The 25712-nt window shown below is 45.1% G+C and overlaps 1 protein-coding gene across 8 annotated transcripts in view; it reads right to left on the bottom strand.

The window, feature by feature from the left end:
* The window catches only part of utrn (utrophin), a 364756-nt gene that overhangs the window by 80191 nt on the left and 258853 nt on the right, over positions 1–25712 (bottom strand). For all 8 annotated transcript variants that reach the window (XM_071413075.1, XM_071413077.1, XM_071413076.1 and 5 more), the window contains 5 exons: positions 14502–14658; positions 5517–5646; positions 4064–4332; positions 3575–3721; positions 1744–1822 (listed from right to left, as the gene is read on the bottom strand). In XM_071413075.1, the coding sequence (XP_071269176.1) occupies positions 1744–1822; positions 3575–3721; positions 4064–4332; positions 5517–5646; positions 14502–14658 (782 nt within the window). The remainder of the gene's footprint in view (positions 1–1743; positions 1823–3574; positions 3722–4063; positions 4333–5516; positions 5647–14501; positions 14659–25712) is intronic.

Consider the following 25712-nt stretch of genomic DNA (forward strand, 5'->3'; position numbering starts at 1 on the left):
TCCACAGAGCTGGGCTTTACAGAAGAGTGGCCATAAAAAAGCCATTGCTTAAAGAAAAAAAGTAAGCAAACACGTTTGGTGTTCGCCAAAAGGCATGTGGGAGACTCCCAAAACATATGTAAAAAGGTACACTGGTCAGATGAGACTAAAATTTAGCTTTTTGGCCATCAAGGAAAACACTATGTCTGGCGTAAACCCAACACCTCCCATCACCCCGAGAACACCATCACCACAGTGAAGCATGGTGGTGGCAGCATCATGCTGTGGGGCTGTTTTTCATCGGCAGGGACTGGGAAACTGGTCAGGATTGAAGGAATGATGGATGGCGCTAAATACGGGGAAATTCTTGAGGGAAACCTGTTTCAGTCTTCCAGAGATTTGAGACTGGGACCGAGGTTCACCTTCCAGCAGGACAATGACCCTAAGCATACTGCTAAAGCAGCACTTGAGTGGTTTACGGGGAAACATTTAAATGTCTTGGAATGGCCTAGTCAAAGCCCAGACCTCAATCCAATTGAGAATCTGTGGTATGACTTAAAGATTGCTGTACACCAGCAGAACCCATCCAACTTGAAGGAGCTGGAGCAGTTTCGCCTTGAAGAATGGGCAAAAATCCCAGTGGCTAGATGTGCCAAGCTTATAGAGACATACATCAAGAGACTGTAATTGCTGCAAAAGGTGGCTCTACAAAGTACTGACTTTGGGGGGGTGAATAGTTATGTACGCTCAAGTTTATTTTATTTTTGTCTTATTTCTTGTTTGTTTCACAACAAAACATATTTTGTATCTTCAGTGGTAGGCATGTTGTGTAAATCAAATGATACAAACCCCCCAAAAATCTATTTTAATTCCAGGTTGTAAAACAACAAAATAGGAAAAATGCCAAGGGGGGTGAATACTTTCGCAAGCCACTGTAGATGGAGGGTGAATGCTCATGGATGGATGGATGGATGGATGGATGGAAGGATGGGCGGACAGACGGACACTGTCTAGATCCCTTAGGGGAAACCTAGTTATTAAAATACTATGAGAAGGAATGGTAGATTATATCTAATGTATGAGAGATGAAAGGAGCGCCAGAATGGCATCTTGTCAGAATGGCATCTTGTCTGGTACAGTAACTCAGCTGTCAGCACCACTCAAGTCTATGGACACGAAGCGGCTCAGTATCCTCCCCATCCCATCCTGTTATCATACAGCGGACATTTTGGATCCATGTCAAAGCCAAATGGGGTAGATAAAAGAGGGGTTGGATATGAGATGGAGAGAGGAAGGGGACAGAGTCATGAAAAACAACATTCCTGTGGTGTATAACTTTTTGTAAATGGGGATGGAAGGAGGGAGAGGTAGAGTCTGGCTTTCTGTCTGTTCCTAATGTTCTCTCGCTCTGCCCTCTATCCCACCTCGTCTCTTCTTTCCCTCCCTCCCTCCCTCCCTCCCTCCCTCTCTCCCTCCCTCCTTCATTCTCTTCCTGGTTAATGACCACTCTGGTCTGAGAGGAGAATAACTAGAGGAAGTCAGAGGAGAGTTGTAATTAAGCCTTGAATTATTCAAGAGTAAAGAACCTCGTGGCCTGCAAACGGCCTGCTTGACTCTGTGTGTGTCTGTCTGTGTGAGTGTGTATAGGAGGCAGTGGATGATGGCTGACTTCAAAACAACCCTGACAAAAAGAACAGCAAAACTTACAGAAATTCCTCCCCCATCATGGATAGGCTAACGCCAAGACATTCGTAGGCTACTCACTGGAGAGGAAGTGCTGGGAGGACGGGCCAAAGTCTCTGTGGGCTTCCTGAAGGAGTTTCAGTCTCTCTTCAACGGCCACCTGCACACCAGAAAGAGGAGAGAGAGCGTTACACACACATCTGCACCCCGCCAGCTCTATATCGACCGGCCCAGCTGTGTGTGTGTATTGCTGAGTGTCCTCACTGTGAGCAGTGACTCCCTACAGCGAGTGTGTCCTCACTGTGAGCAGTCATCCTCCCTACAGCGAGGAAATAAGGCTGTCTCTACACAGGGAACCAGGAGACTTGGCTTCCACAGTTTCATCATACCCCAGTGAATCTCTACGGGGCGACTGGGGTCTGAGTCCTGCTGTGCTGTGTGCCCTTCTATTTGATCAGATCAAAGTGGCTTCCTATATCAGTGGTCATCATCGACTCCTGCATGGTAATGCCAGGGGTGGGGGGTATGGAGAAGGATCTCTCTCTTGCTGTCTCTTTGTTTGTCTCTTGTCTCTCTCTCAAAAAACACACACACGGTCAAGCCCACTCATACATGCAGTACAAACCCCGATTGATTCAAGCACTACAGTGACAACTGAGCCTGAGGGGTGTAAGAGTAGGGCTCTGATCCCAGCCATCAGTAAGCTGGACCAGGACACAGATCATACAATGCTAAAGCACTGGGACCTTGAGCAAGGACAACAACACCATAGAGATGGGTTGGACTGACATATCTTAGGGAAATTTAGATCACACAAGAGGAGACGGACGCACACACACACAAAACATGCCCAGCCCCAAAAACACAGAGCGTGTCCCAAATCAGATTACACCAAGTGATCAAAAGAGGGGTGGGGTGAATTTGATCTACAGTGACAGAAGGAAACAGTACCAATACAGAAATAAGGCCCCTGTAGAGGCAGACAAGTGGAGGGCCACCTCTCCCCTTCCCTCACTGTGTGTCTGTGCTGCAGCGTGCTGACAGACAGAGAGAGAGGAGGGAAGGAATAATGAGAGAAAGCGAAAGAACAAGAACAAACAGGTGAAAAGAGAGGGACAGAAATACATGATTACAAGACAGTAGGAGAGCTAGTATGACATTGAAGGACAATAAACATGAGTGTACAGACAAGCAGAGGGGAGAATAAGATGGCTCCTAAAAGGAGGGACATGTTAGTTGTGACACCTACACCCAAGTATGACAACTCCTAAAAGGGAGGAGGGTTGTAGCTGTGACACCTCTTCTCATGGCACATAAAAGTGAGATTGTTTTAGGCGTGACACCCATTGCCCACCTGTAAAAGGGGGAAGGTTTTAGGCGTGACACACATTGCCCACCTGTAAAATGGGGAAGGTTTAGGTGTGACATCCATTGCTCACCTGTAAAATGTAAAAGGTTTTAGGCATGACATCCATTGCCCACCTGTAAAATGTAGAAGGTTTTAGGCGTGACACGCATTGCCCACCTGTAAAGGGGGGAAGGTTTTAGGCGTGACACACATTGCCCACCTGTAAAATGTAGAAGGTTTTAGGCATGACATCCATTGCCCACCTGTAAAATGTAGAAGGTTTTAGGCGTGACACGCATTGCCCACCTGTAAAGGGGGGAAGGTTTTAGGCGTGACACACATTGCCCACCTGTAAAATGTAGAAGGTTTTAGGCATGACATCCATTGCCCACCTGTAAAATGTAGAAGGTTTTAGGCGTGACACGCATTGCCCACCTGTAAAGGGGGGAAGGTTTTAGGCGTGACACCCACTGCCCACCTGTAAAGGGGGGAAGGTTTTAGGCGTGACACCCACTGCCCACCTGTAAAGGGGGGAAGGTTTTAGGCGTGACACCCATTTCCCACCTGTAGTAGTTTCCAGCGCATGTTGAGGTTGTCCAGTTGTCTGGAGGAGATGGAGGACAGCTGGACATCCAGAGGAGCCAGCTCACCAGACAGCTCGTTCACCTCACACACGTCCTGCCTCAGAGGGGACATCTCCTCCTTGAAGACCTGGGACACAGACACAAACAAAATACTCAGATCAGTGTTTTGCTGTGGACAGATGTACATTACATTATCAGTACAGCGTTTAGTCTTGATTGTGACAATGTCCTGATACTGTACATATTACAGTGCTGGGGTAATACCTGAGCCAATAGTGATTAGATGTTGACAGGTTATTCATTTTTGTCCATTGATGTACTGTATGTACAGGTCAATTACTACCTGCTAGTACCTACCTGCAAGGCCTTGTTGGCCCTAAATGTGTGGTAGTGAACGTAAAAACACCTTCCCTCTCTCTCTCCCCCCATTAATAGACTAGTAACTCCCCAGTCCCCGTCCCCCCCTCACCGTGGTCTTCGCTATGTGGTCCTGCAGTGAGTCTATGAGCAGGTCTCCTACAGGCTGCCAGCCAGCCTTGGTCTCCTCTGCCCTGGCTAGCCGCATGTCCAGCTGGTCCATGTTGCTCTGGAGCTCCTGTAGCCTCTCTAAGGCCCTCTCTACCTGGCTCTGCCATCCACCCACGTGGCCCTGCAGACGCTCCCAACGCTCCTGCACCTCCGCTGTCTGCTTCCTGATGGCCCTGGCCACACCCCGCGCCTTCGCCTCTGGAGTCAGGTCTGGGAGAGGAGGAGAGAAAGGGGGAGTGAGGGAGAGGACAAAGACTGGAACATCTTAAAAGGGGAAAGTTGGTTGTAGAATAAAAGCAAACATTTCAACTTGAAGCGAGACATTTACTCTGAAGAGAAAAGAGCATGACAAAATATTTATCTTGTCTGCAGACCTGAAATCAGCGTGTCAGAGACCCTCTAAATCTCAGACACCCTGATCTGAAGAGTTCAGGCACACACAGGCACACATTTTCTATTGTTTTTATTTTACATTTAAGACATTTAAGACCTAGGTCTCTTTTACAAATGCACCTTGTATACAACATAATTATACACATTATACCCAAACTATATACAGCGGGTCTTTCTGTCTGTTTGTCAGTCTGCCAGACATAGATAGCCTCACACCCCAGACAGGACCGGCGTGGGAGCTGTCTGCTTTAATAATGAGAAGTTTGAAATGCAAACAAAAGCCAGGGAAACTCTGGGAGCATTTAATTGGGTCTGAGAAGGTCTTCTCAGCCACTGGGTTCAGACATGACTAGAGGAGACAGCAGTGTCCCTGTTATCACTGGTCTCAGATCAGTTTTACTCTGTGAAGCCCCTTGTCCCTCCTGTGAAAGTATCCGAGCTATCACAGGTTTTAGATCAGCTATACCCTCTACAGCCACACACACACTTCTGTGACAGCATCTGAGGTCATCTTAGTGTTGGTTTCAGATAGGTTTCACCTTCTGATTTTATATACACCAGAATGAAACCATCCTGCCCATCACAGCTCTCAGAGCAGCTCTTAAACACTGATTCGACAAGAGGCCTTCAATAACTACATCAAAGAAGACGGAAGTGCCAGATCTCTGCCTGCTCTCAACTCTGTTCACACCCTCCCAGACCGTCTCATGGGGTCCTACATTACTGAACATCCAGACTCTGGTAAAGAAGAAATGTGCAGATGTACAGTAGCAACGACTTCACTGTTTCAGCCGCTTGGGCCGATCAGCCTTTAGAGACAGAATTACTAATAAAATATGGTGCATATTTAGTGTTTGGGTGTATTCTAAGCCTCAAATCACACACCACAAAATCATCAAGTGGACTGGGGAACTTCAGAGCTGCTTTTCAAGGACGTGTGTGTGTGAATGTGTGTGAATGTGTATTTGTGTGTTCAGGCTAGGCAGTGACAGGAGACTCACCTGTTTTGGGCTGTAGGTTCTTGCGTGGTTCTCCCGGCCCCTCGATGGGCTGGTCAGCCAGGTACATGCGTGCCTGATCCAGCGTACTGACCACAACATGCTCACGGTCCTTCAGCTCTGACCGCAAGGCCTGGTGAGAAACACAAACAGGAACTGGTCAATACATTGTATCTTTTGAACCTGAATGTCTTACTCAAAATGTCTTACTCCTAACTTGAGATCCACAACTCATAAATTAGTTATTTTATAACTGAAAAGAAAACTTTGGATTCTGCCCGATTTGATCAAACAGCGTCGTAGACCACATTAGTGAACTCAAGAAATAAATATGCAATTTTTATCAAAATGATAGAGACAGTCATTACAGTACCTATCTCTAAATGTTCAAGTGGCTCAGTCGGAGTATAAGTGCTTGTATTGGAATCAGAGTTGTCATCTTCCAGTACCATCAATGCTGTGAACTGTATGTGAACTCTGTTTTCCCTCGGTTCAGATTGCTCTGATAGCCTATCCCCCACTGACCTATCATCTCCATATCAAATAAGTCAAACACTTACATTTCACTTTAATCAACTCCACCTTTCATCCTAAAATCAGACGTTTTACATTCAAAGGAACCAGGGTCTAGACGCACACATAATCACACACACACACACACACACACACACACACACACACACACACACACACACACACACACACACACACACACACACACACACACACACACACACACACACACACACACACACACACACACACACACACACACAATCAGCACTGTAAACAAAAATCTCATTCAGGTGATGGCAGCAATTTAGAACGTGCTCCCTGTCTGGCCTCTCATTGAAAGGGAGAATGAGAGATTGAGAGAGGTAGGGAGAGAGGTAGGGAGAGAGGTAGGAAGAGAGTTAGGGAGAGAGGTAGGGAGAGAGGTAGGGAGAGAGGTAGGGAGAGAGGTAGGGAGAGAGTTAGGGAGAGAGCAGGAGCGAGAAAAGAAAACGAAGGCAGGAACGGCAGGTCAAATGAGACATTTCCCGGAGGTCAAAGTGAAATGAACTGAGGCGTTCACCCAGAGCTGTTCACTACACAGACCTGCAGTCTTCATCAAAACACTCACTAATGCCATATCACACACACTCACTTCCTCATCCTCCCTCTCACACACACACTCTGACTTGCTCTCTCCCTGCATTCTATTTCACTAACACAACCTCACTCTCTCTACTATCCTCTTTCTTTCTGCCCCACATCCTCCCTCTCTCTCACACACGCACACGCACAATGACTCACAACAGGCCGGTTAGTCCAGTGGTGACTAGGGGTGAGTTTCTAAATGACCTCACTAACATTATTGCCAAAACATCCACTATGGGAGAGGAAGAGGATGAAAGCAGGACTACATGTACCAGGGTAATTATTCTTGTTTTAATATATCCAGGACCCCAGGGGGACTCTGATGCCTATCGGACTGTGTGATTGCTTTGTGTGAGGACGATCTTCGAGGGAAACGCTATGAGGAACATCATTAGATTGGGAGCCTTGCTTACAAAAAGGCTTGTGGTTATATCAGACAGGATGAGATGAGGAATACGAGGTAGCAGAATTTGCGAGGGTTCCATTTGTTACGCAACACCGGCCCAAGTTTATTGAAGACTATATGACAGCATGTTGGGTTGAGTGGACTTTTGGACAGACATAAGGAAATACTTGCAGAAAAGAAATGTTGACAGTTGATTAGATTTTAGGAAACTTCAAGTCATAAATCACATTTGAGAATATATATCATATTATTTTTCTTCAAAATTAAACACTTTTTGAGAGCTAGAAAGAGCGACTGTTACTTTTCTTATTCATCATAGTTTGGAGTCAAGACATGAAGGGAGAACAAGGCCATTGAAAGGCAGAGGCGATGCACGTGCCTTTAGATCAAAAGAAAAGGGGCAATGGACGGGTATTGGCAGAAGGTTAAAAAATAACAGCGTCTTCTAGCATCTTCCAGTCGCCACGACGTCTCGTCCTTGTCCGTAAACGACTCAAAAAGGAGAGTAAGCCAAGGCAGAGGCGTGTCACCATGGCAATGCTCGGCGTCACTCATGCCATGGTCACCCCTTCCAGCCAGTAACCCCCTGTCCCCTCGGGAACCCAAAAAAGTCTGACAGACAGCGCCAATAAAGAACAACTCAATCTTCCGGAGTAACTTCAGTTCAGAAAGTCACCGTAACACTTAAGGACCCTGAGGAAAAACACTCAGAGTAGAAATGAAACAAGCTGATGCATCCCCTTTCAAGAGGAAATAAAACAAGGTTTCTCAGTTGCCAGGATGAGATAAGAGATTAGGATCTATCTGAGGAGGAGAAGAGAGGAACATCAAATCATTTATTTATACACAACATTTAAGACATGGAATGTAACTCCAACTCCAAATGTCCTTCACAGGAAAAATCTATGAAAAATCTATGAAAAGAAAAATATTGAAATATTCACTACACAACAAACATACTGTAAGAGGATAAAAAAAACTCAAGAATAACAATAAAAACTGAAAAGCATCCTAAGGAAAAGCAAAGCTAAAAATGTGTATTTTAAGATTTATTTTAAATATGTCCACAGTTTCTGCCTCCTTCAGGTTCTCTGGCAGGCTATTCCACAGGCTGGGGGCATAATAACTAAAGGCTGCCTCTCCATGCCTCTTGGTCCTAGGCTTCGGGATAGTTGAAAGGCCAGTGGCAGAGGACCTGAGGGACCTACTGGGTACATAACTTAAAAGCATGTCTGACATGTATTGTGGTGCACAATCGTAGATTAATTTATAAACCAATAGAAGAATCTTAAAATGTATTCTAAAACTCACAGACAGCCAGTGCAGACTTTCACACCGGTGTAATGTGTGCTCTCCATCTGGTCTTGGTCAGTACCAGTGCTGCAGCATTCTGTATGTTTTGCAGTTGACCAATGGCTTTCTTGGTTAGACCAGACAGGAGAGCATTACAGTAGTCAAGCCTGATTATAATAAAAGCATGGATGAGTCTCTCTGTATCAGCCTGAGAGAGAAATAGCCGCATCTTGACAATGTTTCTCAGGTGGTAAAAAACTATTTTGGTCACATTCCTAATGTGTGATTTGAAATTGAGTTCAGAATCTAAAATAACACCTAGGTTTTTTTCCTGGTGTTTTATCTTTATTGCCTGTGAATTAAAATGTGTGGCTCGATTCTCTCTCTGTGCTTTGGCTACAACAATAAGTACCTCGGTCATGTCTTGATTTAGCTGGAGGAAGTTGAGGGCCATCCAAGTATTTAAATCACTAATACAGTCTAATAATTTATCAGGGAGCTAAAATCCTCTGGCGACACAGAAATGTAAAAGTTGTGTATCGTCTGCGTAGCAGCGAAAATCAATGCTGTGCTTTCAGATAACGCTGCCAGGGGGTAACATATATAAACTGAAAAGTGCCGGACCCAAAACAGAACCTTGTGGACAAGATTCATGAAACAAGATACATGAAACAAGATGCATGAAAGTCAGAGGTTGACACAGTCTTCCCTTTACCTTCCTCCTCTCTGATACAGTAGTTACAGTATGACAGTGACCCAGAAGAGTGAAAATGTTCCACTTCAACAAACAGAAGAATAAGTGGTGCTACAGTATGTGACACAAAGCCTTCCAGTATGACATTTTTTACACATCAATGCACTACAAACCTGGAGTGTATATTGTAGCTGTGACTTTGGCTGTGTGTGTGTGTGCGCGCGTGTGTGTCGAGCAGCAGAGCAGACAGTCTTATTGGCCCCTGCCCTGTGCTGATGAGGAGATATGAGAGGAAGATAACATCACAACACAGCAGAGAGGAGAGAAGGCTATTTCCAGTCTCTCCTCCCTTTCTCTTTTACTGTCACTCTCTACTTCTCTGCCTCTACCCCTCTTTCATCTCTCTTTTTTTATATCAATCCCCCTTCTCTCTTCCATCCCAACTCCCCTGTCTCCTTCCCTCTGTCCCTCTCTCTTCCATCCCAACTCCCCTGTCTCCTTCCCTCTGTCCCTCTCTCCCCCATCCCAACTCCCCTGTCTCCTTCCCTCTGTCCCTCTCTCTCCCATCCCAACTCCCCTGTCTCCTTCCCTCTGTCCCTCTCTCTCCCATCCCAACTCCCGTGTCTCATTCCCTCTGTCCTTCCATCTCCCATCCCAGCTCCCCTGTCTCCTTCCCTCTGTCCCTCCCTCTCTCTCCCATCCCAACTCTCCTGTCTCCTTCCCTCTGTCCCTCTCTCTCCCATACCAACTCCCCTGTCTCCTTCTATTGGTCCCTCTCTCTCCAATCCCAACTCCCCTGTCTCCTTCCCTCTGTCCCTCTCTCCCCCATCCCAACTCCCCTGTCTCCTTCCCTCTGTCCCTCCCTCTCTCTCCCATCCCAACTCTCCTTTCTCCTTCCCTCTGTCTATCTCTCTCCCATCCCAACTCCCCTGTCTCATTCCCTCTGTCCCTCTCTCTCCCATCCCAGCTCCCCTGTCTCCTTCCCTCTGTCCCTCCCTCTCTCTCCCATCCCAACTCCCCTGTCTCATTCCCTCTGTCTATCTCTCTCCCATCCCAACTCCGTTTCTCTACTTAATTCCCACATCCCTTTCTTTTGGTCCAATATCCTTTTTCCTACTGTACTGTCTCCTCAAAGTATTCTAATGTATCTCTTTCTCATCTCACCCTCCCTTTTCCCCTCTCCTTCTGTATGTATTTCTACCTCTCTACCTCCCACTCCTTCTCTCTCCCACCCCCTCTCTGCTACTATAAATGACAGCCTGTTCTCAGACCTCACTAAAGAACCAGCTAAATGCCATTAAACTGCTTGGCTTTGCTCTGCCTTCAGCTCTGCCTCAGCCCCTCCGAGGTTACAAACAATCTGCTTTTGTCGTGCTGCTGAGTCATGTGGTTTTTCTCATGTGGAATGAAAAAGAGAGGAGAGAAAAAAGAGGCCTGTGTTTGATAAGTGCTGTTTTAAACTGCTGCCTTTTGAGCCTCATTTGGTTTACGAGCCCACAAGGGAGCGAGCAGACGGTTCAAGTAGGAGTCAGTGTGACTTGAGGCATTAAAATGCTAACTCTGGAATACATGTGACAGAACTCGATGGGAGTTTTTGCAATGCAGTTTCTCCTCACATTGTTTATGCCGTATTGGAGGTGTTAGGGTCGACATCTGGAAGGCATCTTCATCCAAACTGAGGCTACTTCTCTACCTACTCTGGCCTCAAAGGCAGAAAAATCCCCTACAAAACTGTAAGACATGAAACTTGAGAATTGGCTTCGCTAAGTAAAACAAAATGAAAGCCAACCAACACAGTGAAGGACTTTACAGTTATTCAGCCCAATCCAGATAGATATGAACTCCTAACCACTACAAGATGCTTTCTAAAGTTAAATAAGGAGAATTAAGGAGAAATAAACAGTCAATGATAAGTAATTATTCACAGAAATTCAAAGTCAGAAAGTCTCTCTCTGTTCTTTCTCTCTCGCTCTTTGAGTCTCTCGCTCCGTTTCTCTCTCTTTGTTTATTTCTCTCTCCCTCTCTCGCTCTGTTTCTCTCTCTCTCGCTCTGTTTCTCTCTCTTTGTTTATTTCTCTCTCCCTCTCTCGCTCTGTTTCTCCCTCTCTCGCTCTGTTTCTCCCTCTCTCGCTCTGTTTCTCTCGCTCTGAGAGAGATAACGTTGTGGCGACGCAGCAGTCCATTTCATTTTCCTTTACAACCTGCCCATCCAGGTAAATGGTGCTAATCGATCACACAGACAGTGTGATTAAACTAGCTTAGCGTAGCCACTCTGATGATAGTAGCTTTAACTTTGGCTCAGTGACTGCATTAGCTAGCTTACCATAGGCAGTGTAAATATGTTAGCTTGGCTTAGCCTCTTGACTGACACTAATATTAGCAAAATGAGGACAACACTCTTAAAACCAAGCCTCCACAAACAGTGAGTTGATGAAACCATTCTAAACGAGTAAATAACAGACAAACACTCCTTCTTCACTAATCACTCCTTCTTTGTCTTATTTTCTTATTTTTCAGCTTTAATTATATATTCCCATAATCCTAAGTACTTTTTAAATACGCAACATATTGTGGTGGCTTCTCCCCACACTGAAAAGACAATGACAACTGTTGCACGGAGATAAAAGTAGAGCGAGAGAGTGATTAAAAATGGCTACAAGTGCTCTCTTCTCCTTCTCTCTCTCTCTCCTTGATGAGCTGAATCAGTGGGCCGCTAACACAGGCCTTTTAGTGGATCAGTCAATGTGTGATTAATAAAAACTATTATGGCCATATCAGAAACAAAAACACAGACACAATCCATACACTTCCTGGAGGAGAAGGGCACTTTCAGGCAACGCTCCGGATTAACAAAATGTCTTCCTTTCCCCCTGTCATTTGTTTACATGAATCTAACCGTAGGGAAAACAAATAGGAGGAGAACTGATGTTGTTGACTTGGTGATATAAGGATAGATACATTCCAATAAAGAAATTAGTTTCCAGCCCTCTACCCCTCTTCACTCCCTACTGAGTCCTGCGCTCTTCATCACAATCTCTCTCCGCCTCCTTCTCTGCTCATTTGTCTGTCTCTCCATCAAATTCATCCTTCTCTCCCATCTCTCTTCCTTTCCATCACTCTCTCTGTCTCCTTGATTTCTGGCACTGTCATTTCATCATCACTTTCTTCCTCTCCCTCACGCTCTGCTCCAGCCCTCCTATATCTTCCTCTTGATTCATTTAGGTGGCTTAGCTTACCTTCTCTCTTTCTTTCCTTTCAGAAACCGTACCTTCCTCAGCCTCACATCAGACCTCCCACTTCTATATACCCATGCATATATGTATGTATTTCTCCCCTCACCCAGACCGTCCAGTTATTGTGCGTGTGTGTAATGACTGTGACGTGTTCAAAGGGCCGGTGCTTTGTACTGACCTGCCCCAGGTCGCTCTCTCAGGCTCTGCGGGAACTCAAAGCCAATCTAGTAAGAAAGACCTGAAGTCAAAATGAAAAGTGATCCTTTTCACTTTCAACTACTTCATTCTATTAACCACTATGTCTGTGAGGGCCCCACAGCCTGAGAGACCGAGAGAGAGGGAGAGAGAGAATGGGAGATGAGAGAAAGAGAGAGAAGGGGAGAGAGGGAGAGGGAGAAGGGGAGCGAGAGAGAGAGACAGAGAAAGAGGGGGAGTGAGAGTTGTGTGTGTAAAAGTCAGAGAGAAACAGAGTAAGAAAGAGGAAATGACAGAGAGAGGGAGAGAACGAGGGAAAATAGGATAGAGACGGATAAATATTGAATATTGTGCCTTTTTGAGCCGTACCATGTTTTCTAAAGACTGTCTGACCAAGCTATCGTCCTCTCTACTCTGTCATCACCATTCACTGTAACCATACCCTGTCCCATAATAAAACAGGCAAACACACACACAAACACTCGCACACACACACGCCATCACATAGTTACACAGCCGTGGAAATGTGTGTGTACTCTCCAGGCATTTGTGTGATGTGAAATAATAGCCTTCTGAACGAAATGGAGAAAAAGGCCAGAGAAACACATTACTATGTCAACAGCAACAACAGCAGCAACGACAGCAGCTGCAGACAAACAGCCAGGCTTAACCCTGACCAGAGGCTGAATCACAACTAGGGAGGGTAATTATGTACAGTAACCACATCGCTAAATACTAAGGAACCACTACCTTTGTTACGTTTACCATATTGTAGTGGTTATAGTTGTGGTATTGTTTATAATGGAGGGTGTCATTTTGGCTACAGGGGTTGTGGCTATGATCGTATTGACTGTGGTTCATGGTACTGACAGTGCAGAGGTTGTATTGATCATGGTACTGACAGTGCAGAGGTTGTATTCATCATGGTACTGACAGTGCAGAGGTTGTATTCATCACGGTACTGACAGTGCAGAGGTTGTATTCATCATGGTACTGACAGTGCAGAGGTTGTATTCATCACGGTACTGACAGTGCAGAGGTTGTATTCATCACGGTACTGACAGTGCAGAGGTTGTATTCATCACGGTACTGACAGTGCAGAGGTTGTATTCATCATGGTACTGACAGTGCAGAGGTTGTATTCATCACGGTACTGACAGTGCAGAGGTTGTATTCATCACGGTACTGACAATGCAGAGGTTGTATTCATCATTGTACTGACAGTGCAGAGGTTGTATTCATCATGGTACTGACAGTGCAGAGGTTGTATTCATCATGGTACTAACAGTGCAGAGGTTGTATTGATCATGGTACTGACAATGCAGAGGTTGTATTCATCACGGTACTGACAGTGCAGAGGTTGTATTCATCATGGTACTGACAGTGCAGAGGTTGTATTCATCATGGTACTGACAGTGCAGAGGTTGTATTCATCATTGTACTGACAGTGCAGAGGTTGTATTCATCATGGTACTGACAGTGCAGAGGTTATATTCATCATGGTACTGACAGTGCAGAGGTTATATTCATCATGGTACTGACAGTGCAGAGGTTATATTCATCATGGTACTGACAGTGCAGAGGTTGTATTCGTCATGGTACTGACAGTGCAGAGGTTGTATTCATCATGGTACTGACAGTGCAGAGGTTATATTCATCATGGTACTGACAGTGCAGAGGTTGTATTCATCATGGTACTGACAGTGCAGAGGTTATATTCATCATGGTACTGACAGTGCAGAGGTTATATTCATCATGGTACTGACAGTGCAGAGGTTATATTCATCATGGTACTGACAGTGCAGAGGTTGTATTCGTCATGGTACTGACAGTGCAGAGGTTGTATTCATCATGGTACTGACAGTGCAGAGGTTATATTCATCATGGTACTGACAGTGCAGAGGTTGTATTGATCATGGTACTGACAGTGCAGAGGTTGTATTCATCATGGTACTGACAGTGCAGAGGTTGTATTCATCATGGTACTGACAGTGCAGTAATCAAATTGACCATTGTTATGGTACTGACCGTGCAGTGGTTGTGCTGCTGCAGCAGGGTGGGGACATCTCCTCCTATGGGCATCTGTTTGGCCAGGTCCTCATCCTTCAGACAGATCCACCTCCACAGCTCCTCCAGCAGGCTCAGCAGACGACTCCAACGCTCCGCACTCGCCTCCAGGTGAGCCCTGGAAACACATGGTCATAACATTACGGTTACAACCAGGGTTGGGTCATTACATAGTAACATTACGGTTACAACCAGGGTTGGGTCATTACATAGTAACATTACGGTTACAACCAGGGTTGGGTCATTACATAGTAACATTACGGTTACAACCAGGGTTGGGTCATTACATAGTAACATTACGGTTACAACCAGGTTTGGGTCATAACATAGTAACATTACGGTTACAACCAGGGTTGGGTCATAACATAGTAACATTACGGTTACAACCAGGGTTGGGTCATAACATAGTAACATTACGGTTACAACCAGGGTTGGGTCATAACATAGTAACATTACGGTTACAACCAGGGTTGGGTCATTACATAGTAACATTACGGTTACAACCAGGGTTGGGTCATTACATAGTAACATTACGGTTACAACCAGGGTTGGGTCATAACATAGTAACATTACGGTTACAACCAGGGTTGGGTCATTACATAGTAACATTACGGTTACAACCAGGGTTGGGTCATAACATAGTAACATTACGGTTACAACCAGGGTTGGGTCATTACATAGTAACATTACGGTTACAACCAGGGTTGGGTCATAACATAGTAACATTACGGTTACAACCAGGGTTGGGTCATAACATAGTAACATTACGGTTACAACCAGGGTTGGGTCATAACATAGTAACATTATGGTTACAACCAGGGTTGGGTCATTACATAGTAACATTACGGTTACAACCAGGGCTGGGTCATTACATAGTAACATTACGGTTACAACCAGGGTTGGGTCATAACATAGTAACATTACGGTTACAACCAGGGTTGGGTGATAACATAGTAACATTAGTTACAACCAGGGTTGGGTCATTACATAGTAACATTACGGTTACAACCAGGGTTGGGTCATTACATAGTAACATTACGGTTACAACCAGGGTTGGGTCATAACATAGTAACATTACGGTTACAACCAGGTTTGGGTCATAACATAGTAACATTACGGTTACAACCAGGGTTGGGTCATACCATAGTAACATTACGGTTACAACCAGGGTTGGGTCATAACATAGTACCATTAGTTACAACCAGGGTTGGGTCATTACATAGTAACATTACGGTTACAACCAGGGTTGGGTCATTACATAGTAACATTACGGTTACAACCAGGGTTGGGTCATTATATAGTAACATTATGGTTACAACCAGGGTTGGGTCATACCATAGTAACATTACGGTTACAACCAGGGTTGGGTCATAACATAGTAACATTACGGTTACAACCAGGGTTGGGTCATTACATAGTAACATTACGGTTACAACCAGGGTTGGGTCATAACATAGTAACATTATGGTTACAACCAGGGTTGGGTCATAACATAGTAACATTACGGTTACAACCAGGGTTGGGTCATTACAAGATGGTTATGACATGGTTGAAACATGGTTACAAGATGGTTATGCCATGGTTGAAACATGGTTACAAGATGGTTATGCCATGGTTGAAACATGGTTACAAGATGGTCATGCCATGGTTGAAACATGGTTACAAGATGGTTTTAACATGGTTGAAACATGGTTACAAGATGGTTATGACATGGTTAAAGCAGTTTCAAACATGACCATGATCAGGTCCATCACCATGTAAGCAGAAGGTTCAAGCAGTTATACATCTCCAGGTGGATACTAGGACAGAATAACATGGTTAGACTGGCGAGGTTGGGGTGGGTGTGTCAACCATTACAACTGGACATATTTCAAAGTGTCCAACATCTGGAAGCATTAAGACGAGGAAACAAGAGACTGAACGTTACACTGAGAGTTTCCTTCTCTGTAGGGCAGCCAAAACCAATTCTACAGGAGTGTGTGTGTGTCTGTGTGTGTGTGTGTTTGTTTGTAGAGTTGTATTACTATCATTGTAGGTAATATAAATCCCCAAAAGTCCTCACAAGGATAGTGAAACAAGAAACATTCTCCCTTGTGGGGACATTTCCCAGGTCCCCACAAGGACAAAGGCTATTTTAAGGATGCAAATCAATGTAAGGTCCCCACAAAAATAGTAAAATATATGCTGTGTGTGTGTGTGTGTGTGTGTATCAACGTGTGTGGTTATATAGCATAATGTGTATTAATATTCAGTGTCTGTGTGTGTGTGTTCTTAAATGCTTTGTTTTGACATTCTGAACATGATGTACAGCCGCACAGTCCCATAGCAGCTACTCTAATTATACATGTCCAGTAATTAAGACATAATGGACCTTAAATAATACACACACGGCAGCACACACACACCCACCCAATCACCCACCCTGATAACAGCTCAGCCTTAACCCTCTCCCATATGGCTACACTGAGTACATGGTGTTGCAGTGTTTCTAACTAGTTTCATCTCTTCACCACAACCCTCTCTTCCTCTTCACCACAACCCTCTCTTCCCCTTCACCACAACCTTCTCTTCCTCTTCACCACAACCTTCTCTTCCTCTTCACCACAACCCTATCTTCCTCTTCACCACAACCCTCTCTTCCTCTTCACCACAACCCTCTCTTCCTCCTCACCACAACCCTCTCTTCCTCCTCACCACAACCCTCTCTTCCTCCTCACCACAACCCTCTCTTCCTCCTCACCACAACCCTCTCTTCCTCTTCACCACAACCCTCTCTTCCCCTTCACCACAACCCTCTCTTCCTCCTCACCACAACCCTCTCTTCCTCCTCACCACAACCCTCTCTTCCGCTTCACCACAACCCTCTCTTCCGCTTCACCACAACCCTCTCTTCCTCTTCACCACAACCCTCTCTTCCTCTTCACCACAACCCTCTCTTCCGCTTCACCACAACCCTCTCTTCCTCCTCACCACAACCCTCTCTTCCTCCTCACCACAACCCTCTCTTCCTCCTCACCACAACCCTCTCTTCCTCCTCACCACAACCCTCTCTTCCCCTTCACCACAACCCTCTCTTCCTCTTCACCACAACCCTCTCTTCCTCTTCACCACAACCCTCTCTTCCTCTTCACCACAACCCTCTCTTCCTCTTCCACTTCACCACAACCCTCTCTTCCTCTTCACCACAACCCTCTCTTCCTCTTCACCACAACCCTCTCTTCCGCTTCCTCTTCACCACAACCCTCTCTTCCTCTTCACCACAACCCTCTCTTCCTCTTCCTCTTCACCACAACCCTCTCTTCCTCTTCACCACAACCCTCTCTTCCTCTTCACCACAACCCTCTCTTCCTCTTCCTCTTCACCACAACCCTCTCTTCCTCTTCACCACAACCCTCTCTTCCTCTTCACCACAACCCTCTCTTCCTCTTCACCACAACCCTCTCTTCCGCTTCACCACAACCCTCTCTTCCTCTTCACCACAACCCTCTCTTCCTCTTCACCACAACCCTCTCTTCCGCTTCACCACAACCCTCTCTTCCTCTTCCTCTTCACCACAACCCTCTCTTCCGCTTCACCACAACCCTCTCTTCCTCTTCACCACAACCCTCTCTTCCTCTTCACCACAACCCTCTCTTCCGCTTCACCACAACCCTCTCTTCCTCTTCACCACAACCCTCTCTTCCACTTCACCATAACCCTCTCTTCCTCTTCCACTTCACCACAACCCTCTCCCATATGGCTACACTGAGTACATGGTGTTGCAGTGTTTCTAACTAGTTTCATCTCTTCACCACAACCCTCTCTTCCTCTTCACCACAACCCTCTCTTCCGCTTCACCACAACCCTCTCTTCCTCTTCACCACAACCCTCTCTTCCTCTTCCACTTCACCACAACCCTCTCTTCCGCTTCACCACAACCCTCTCTTCCTCTTCACCACAACCCTCTCTTCCTCTTCACCACAACCCTCTCTTCCTCTTCCTCTTCACCACAACCCTCTCTTCCGCTTCACCACAACCCTCTCTTCCGCTTCACCACAACCCTCTCTTCCTCTTCACCACAACCCTCTCTTCCTCTTCACCACAACCCTCTCTTCCGCTTCACCACAACCCTCTCTTCCTCTTCACCACAACCCTCTCTTCCTCTTCCTCTTCACCACAACCCTCTCTTCCTCTTCACCACAACCCTCTCTTCCTCTTCACCACAACCCTCTCTTCCTCTTCCTCTTCACCACAACCCTCTCTTCCGCTTCACCACAACCCTCTCTTCCGCTTCACCACAACCCTCTCTTCCTCTTCACCACAACCCTCTCTTCCTCTTCACCACAACCCTCTCTTCCTCTTCCTCTTCACCACAACCCTCTTCCTCTTCACCACAACCCTCTCTTCCTCTTCACCACAACCCTCTCTTCCTCTTCACCACAACCCTCTCTTCCTCTTCACCACAACCCTCTCTTCCGCTCCACCACAACCCTCTCTCCCTCTTCACCACAACCCTCTCTCCCTCTTCACCACAACCCTCTCTTCCGCTTCACCACAACCCTCTCTTCCGCTTCACCACAACCCTCTCTTCCTCCTCACCACAACCCTCTTCCTCTTCACCACAACCCTCTCTTCCTCTTCACCACAAGCCTCTCTTCCTCTTCACCACAAGCCTCTCTTCCTCTTCACCACAAGCCTCTCTTCCTCTTCACCACAAGCCTCTCTTCCTCTTCACCACAAGCCTCTCTTCCTCTTCACCACAAGCCTCTCTTCCTCTTCACCACAAGCCTCGCTTCCTCTTCACCACAAGCCTCTCTTCCTCTTCACCACAAGCCTCTCTTCCTCTTCACCACAAGCCTCTCTTCCTCTTCACCACAAGCCTCTCTTCCTCTTCACCACAAGCCTCTCTTCCTCCTCACCACAACCCTCTCTTCCTCTTCACCACAAGCCTCTCTTCCTCTTCACCACAAGCCTCTCTTCCTCTTCACCACAAGCCTCTCTTCCTCTTCACCACAAGCCTCTCTTCCTCTTCACCACAAGCCTCTCTTCCTCTTCACCACAAGCCTCTCTTCCTCTTCACCACAAGCCTCTCTTCCTCTTCACCACAAGCCTCTCTTCCTCTTCACCACAAGCCTCTCTTCCTCTTCACCACAAGCCTCTCTTCCTCTTCACCACAAGCCTCTCTTCCTCTTCACCACAAGCCTCTCTTCCTCTTCACCACAACCCTCTCTTCCTCTTCACCACAACCCTCTCTTCCTCTTCACCACAACCCTCTCTTCCTCTTCACCACAACCCTCTCTTCCTCTTCACCACAACCCTCTCTTCCTCTTCACCACAACCCTCTCTTCCTCTTCACCACAACCCTCTCTTCCTCTTCACCACAACCCTCTCTTCCTCTTCACCACAACCCTCTCTTCCTCTTCACCACAACCCTCTCTTCCTCTTCACCACAACCCTCTCTTCCTCTTCACCACAACCCTCTCTTCCTCTTCACCACAACCCTCTCTTCCTCTTCACCACAACCCTCTCTTCCTCTTCACCACAACCCTCTCTTCCTCTTCACCACAACCCTCTCTTCCTCTTCACCACAACCCTCTCTTCCTCCTCACCACAACCCTCTCTTCCTCCTCACCACAACCCTCTCTTCCTCCTCACCACAACCCTCTCTTCCTCCTCACCACAACCCTCTCTTCCGCTTCACCACAACCCTCTCTTCCGCTTCACCACAACCCTCTCTTCCTCCTCACCACAACCCTCTCTTCCGCTTCACCACAACCCTCTCTTCCTCCTCACCACAACCCTCTCTTCCTCCTCACCACAACCCTCTCTTCCTCCTCACCACAACCCTCTCTTCCTCTTCACCACAACCCTCTCTTCCGCTTCACCACAACCCTCTCTTCCGCTTCACCACAACCCTCTCTTCCGCTTCACCACAACCCTCTCTTCCGCTTCACCACAACCCTCTCTTCCTCTTCACCACAACCCTCTCTTCCTCTTCACCACAACCCTCTCTTCCTCTTCACCACAACCCTCTCTTCCTCTTCACCACAACCCTCTCTTCCTCTTCACCACAACCCTCTCTTCCTCTTCACCACAACCCTCTCTTCCTCTTCACCACAACCCTCTCTTCCTCTTCACCACAACCCTCTCTTCCTCTTCACCACAACCCTCTCTTCCTCCTCACCACAACCCTCTCTTCCTCCTCACCACAACCCTCTCTTCCTCCTCACCACAACCCTCTCTTCCGCTTCACCACAACCCTCTCTTCCTCCTCACCACAACCCTCTCTTCCTCCTCACCACAACCCTCTCTTCCTCCTCACCACAAGCCTCTCTTCCTCTTCACCACAAGCCTCTCTTCCTCACCACAAGCCTCTCTTCCTCACCACAAGCCTCTCTTCCTCACCACAAGCCTCTCTTCCTCACCACAACCCTCTCTTCCTCACCACAACCCTCTCTTCCTCACCACAACCCTCTCTTCCTCACCACAAGCCTCTCTTCCTCACCACAAGCCTCTCTTCCTCACCACAAGCCTCTCTTCCTCACCACAAGCCTCTCTTCCTCACCACAAGCCTCTCTTCCTCACCACAAGCCTCTCTTCTGCTTCACAACCACCCATCTCTCTCTTTATTTATGCCAAGGTTGTGGCCGCTCCTCCACTGTCCAGGCCTTGTAGAGTTATGTGGCACAGTATTGGCTCAGTCAAAGTCTCACAGAAGGCATACTTCATATGTCCAAAGCAAAGCATACATGTTCTAGCTAGAGTTTATGGAATGGTTTCACTCACATAAATATTACACAACAAACCAGTCAGCATGGTTATGACATACACTCCCTTGCATATCTAAATGGGAACGATTATTGATTGTAATGCATTAGTCATGGTCATCTATAAATAAGATAGTGTGGACCAGCACTGCAGTAGGTCCAGTGGATGCTTTAAAGTAACTGTCCAGTGTTTCCAGATCTCTTTGTAATATGACCTATAATTAATTACAATATGAGTCAAATAGTTAATTGTCATTTTTGGGAAGGAAAAACTATGTTAAAAATCTGCTTTTCTGTGTTGGAAATCCCAACAGCAGAATGATATGTGCACATACCAGTCATTAAAAATATTAATGCGAGTAGCCCACTGATTGGCCAGCTCATTCTCCTCAGGAGGATGACATCATCCTCTATGAGGAAATAGCAAGCATTGTTTTAAACGGTCCGTTTATGCTTTGGCCACAAATACGAGTATACGACGGGGCAACAACATTATTTGGGTATGAAAAAGTGAGATTTTCACTGGACAGTTATTTTAAAAGGAAAATACCACTCAAAAACTATCTTATGGTATTTGTTTCATTAGTCCACTGTTGACACAGTCCCAAAATGTTTTGCATGTCAATAATCAAGTTGTCAAGATATAGAACTTTCATAATACAGAAAGTGAATTTACAGAAAGTTTCAGTGAATGATTAAGATATGAAAGTCTTGGACTGCACTTTTTTCCTTTAGAGAGGCTGAGTATCTGCGTTCTGTGATGTAACAGTACAGTCTGTGCTTGGGAGCCTTTTTACTGTTTGTTGGAAGAATGTTGCAGTGCTGACCGTATTTAGACTTCTACATTCCACAGGTTTACGGTGCTGATCTAAAGGCATTATATTACAGTACTCACTCACCATATGTTATTATTAGTATGTTAAAGTACTGACCATACTTGATTAGTATGTTATCAGTATGTTACAGTACTGACCGGATGTTAGCAGACTTCTGTTGTTTAGTGTTATGGTACTGACCGTATGTTATGGTACTGACCATATGTTATGGTACTGACCATACAGTGCATTCGGAAAGTATTCCAACCCCTTCCCTTTTCCCACATTTTGTAACGTTACAGCCTTATTGATTATTTATAAAAAATGGCAAATCTATAAAAAGTTAAAAACAAAAATAACTTATTTACATAAGTAGTCAGACCCTTTACTATGAGACTCCGAAATTGAGGTTTCTACAACTTGTTTGGAGTCCACCTGTGGTAAATTCAATTGATTGGACATGATTTGGAAAGGCACACAGCTGTCTATATAAGGTCCCATAGTTGACAGTGAATGTCAGAGCAAAAACCAAGCCATGAGGTCAAAGGAACTGTCCGTAGAGCTCCAAGACAGGATTGTGTCGAGGCACAGATCTGGGGAAGGCTACCAAAACATTTCTGCAGCATTGAAGGTCCAAAAGAACACAGTGGCCTTCATCATTCTTAAATGGAAGAAGTTTGGAACCACCAAGACTCTTCCTAGAGCTGGTCGCCCGGCCAAACTGAGCAATTGGTAAAGAAGGGCCTTGATCAGGGAGGTGACCAAGAACCCTACGGTCACTCTGACAGAGCTCCAGAGTTTCTCTGTTGAGATGGGAGATCCTTCCAGAAGGACAACCAAGCCACTCCTCAGTAAATGGCACATGACAGACCACTTGGAGTTTGCCAAAAGGCACCTAAACGACTCTCAGAATATGGGTAACAAGATTCTCTGATCTGATGAAACCAAGATTGAACTGTTTGGCCTGAATGCCAAGCATCATGTCTGGAGGAAACCTGGCACCATTCCTACAGTGAAGCGTGGTGGTGGCAGCATCATGCTGTGGGGATGTTTTTCAGTGGCAGGGACTGGGAGACTAGTCAGGGCCGAGGGAAAGATGAACGGAGCAAAGTACAGAGAGATCCTTGATGAAAACCTGCTACAGAGCGCTCAGGACCTCAGACTGGGGCAAAGGTTCACCTTCCAACAGGACAACGACCCTAAGCACACAGCCAAAACAATGCAGGAGTGGCTTCAGGACAAGTCTCTGAATGTCTTTCAGTGGCCCAGCGAGAGCCTGGACTTGAACCCGATCGAACATCTCTGGAGAGACCTGAAAATAGCTGTGCAGCGACACTCCCCATCCAACCTGACAGAGCTTGAGAGGATCTGTAGAGAAGAATGGGAGAAACTCCCCAAATATAGGTGTGCCAAGCTTGTAGCGTCATACCCAAGAAGACTCAAGGCTGTAATCGCTGCCAAAGGTGCTTCAACAAAGTGCTGAGTAAAGAGTCTGAAAATACTAACTGTATGTAAATGTGATATTTCCATTTTTAATTTGTTAGAAATTTGCCAACATTTCTAAAAAACAGTTTTTGCTTTGTCATTATGGGGTATTGTGTGTAGATTGATGACGGGGAAAAAACAATTTAATTTAATTAATTAATTAAATTAATTTTAGAATAAGGCGGTAACGTAACAAAATGTGGAAAAAGTCAAGGGGTCTGAATACTTTCCGAATGCACTGTGTGTTAGCAGAGATGTGTTGTTTAATGTTATGGTACTGACTGAATGGTGTCAGTATATTATACAGTGGTACTGACTGAATGGTGTCAGTATATTATACAGTGGTACTGACTGAATGGTGTCAGTATATTATACAGTAGTACTGACTGAATGGTGTCAGTATATTATACAGTAGTACTGACTGAATGGTGTCAGTATATTATACAGTAGTACTGACTGAATGGTGTCAGTATATTATACAGTAGTACTGACTGAATGGTGTCAGTATATTATACAGTAGTACTGACTGAATGGTGTCAGTATATTATACAGTAGTACTGACTGAATGGTGTCAGTATATTATACAGTAGTACTGACTGAATGGTGTCAGTATATTATACAGTAGTACTGACTGAATGGTGTCAGTATATTATACAGTAGTACTGACTGAATGGTGTCAGTATATTATACAGTAGTACTGACTGAATGGTGTCAGTATATTATACAGTAGTACTGACTGAATGGTGTCAGTATATTATACAGTAGTACTGACTGAATGGTGTCAGTATATTATACAGTAGTACTGACTGAATGGTGTCAGTATATTATACAGTAGTACTGACTGAATGGTGTCAGTATATTATACAGTAGTACTGACTGAATGGTGTCAGTATATTATACAGTAGTACTGACTGAATGTGTCAGTATATTATACAGTAGTACTGACTGAATGTGTCAGTATATTATACAGTAGTACTGACTGAATGTGTCAGTATATTATACAGTAGTACTGACTGAATGGTGTCAGTATATTATACAGTAGTACTGACTGAATGGTGTCAGTATATTATACAGTAGTACTGACTGAATGGTGTCAGTATATTATACAGTAGTACTGACTGAATGGTGTCAGTATATTATACAGTAGTACTGACTGAATGGTGTCAGTATATTATACAGTAGTACTGACTGAATGGTGTCAGTATATTATACAGTAGTACTGACTGAATGGTGTCAGTATATTATACAGTAGTACTGACTGAATGTTGTCAGTATATTATACAGTAGTACTGACTGAATGTTGTCAGTATATTATACAGTAGTACTGACTGAATGGTGTCAGTATATTATACAGTAGTACTGACTGAATGTTGTCAGTATATTATACAGTAGTACTGACTGAATGTTGTCAGTATATTATACAGTAGTACTGACTGAATGTTGTCAGTATATTATACAGTAGTACTGACTGAATGTGTCAGTATATTATACAGTAGTACTGACTGAATGTGTCAGTATATTATACAGTAGTACTGACTGAATGGTGTCAGTATATTATACAGTAGTACTGACTGAATGGTGTCAGTATATTATACAGTAGTACTGACTGAATGGTGTCAGTATATTATACAGTAGTACTGACTGAATGGTGTCAGTATATTATACAGTAGTACTGACTGAATGGTGTCAGTATATTATACAGTAGTACTGACTGAATGGTGTCAGTATATTATACAGTAGTACTGACTGAATGGTGTCAGTATATTATACAGTAGTACTGACTGAATGGTGTCAGTATATTATACAGTAGTACTGACTGAATGGTGTCAGTATATTATACAGTAGTACTGACTGAATGGTGTCAGTATATTATACAGTAGTACTGACTGAATGGTGTCAGTATATTATACAGTAGTACTGACTGAATGTGTCAGTATATTATACAGTAGTACTGACTGAATGGTGTCAGTATATTATACAGTAGTACTGACTGAATGGTGTCAGTATATTATACAGTAGTACTGACTGAATGGTGTCAGTATATTATACAGTAGTACTGACTGAATGGTGTCAGTATATTATACAGTAGTACTGACTGAATGGTGTCAGTATATTATACAGTAGTA

The sequence above is a fragment of the Salvelinus alpinus genome, chromosome 8 (assembly GCF_045679555.1).
Source record: "Salvelinus alpinus chromosome 8, SLU_Salpinus.1, whole genome shotgun sequence".
Taxonomy (NCBI): Eukaryota; Metazoa; Chordata; class Actinopteri; order Salmoniformes; family Salmonidae; genus Salvelinus; species Salvelinus alpinus.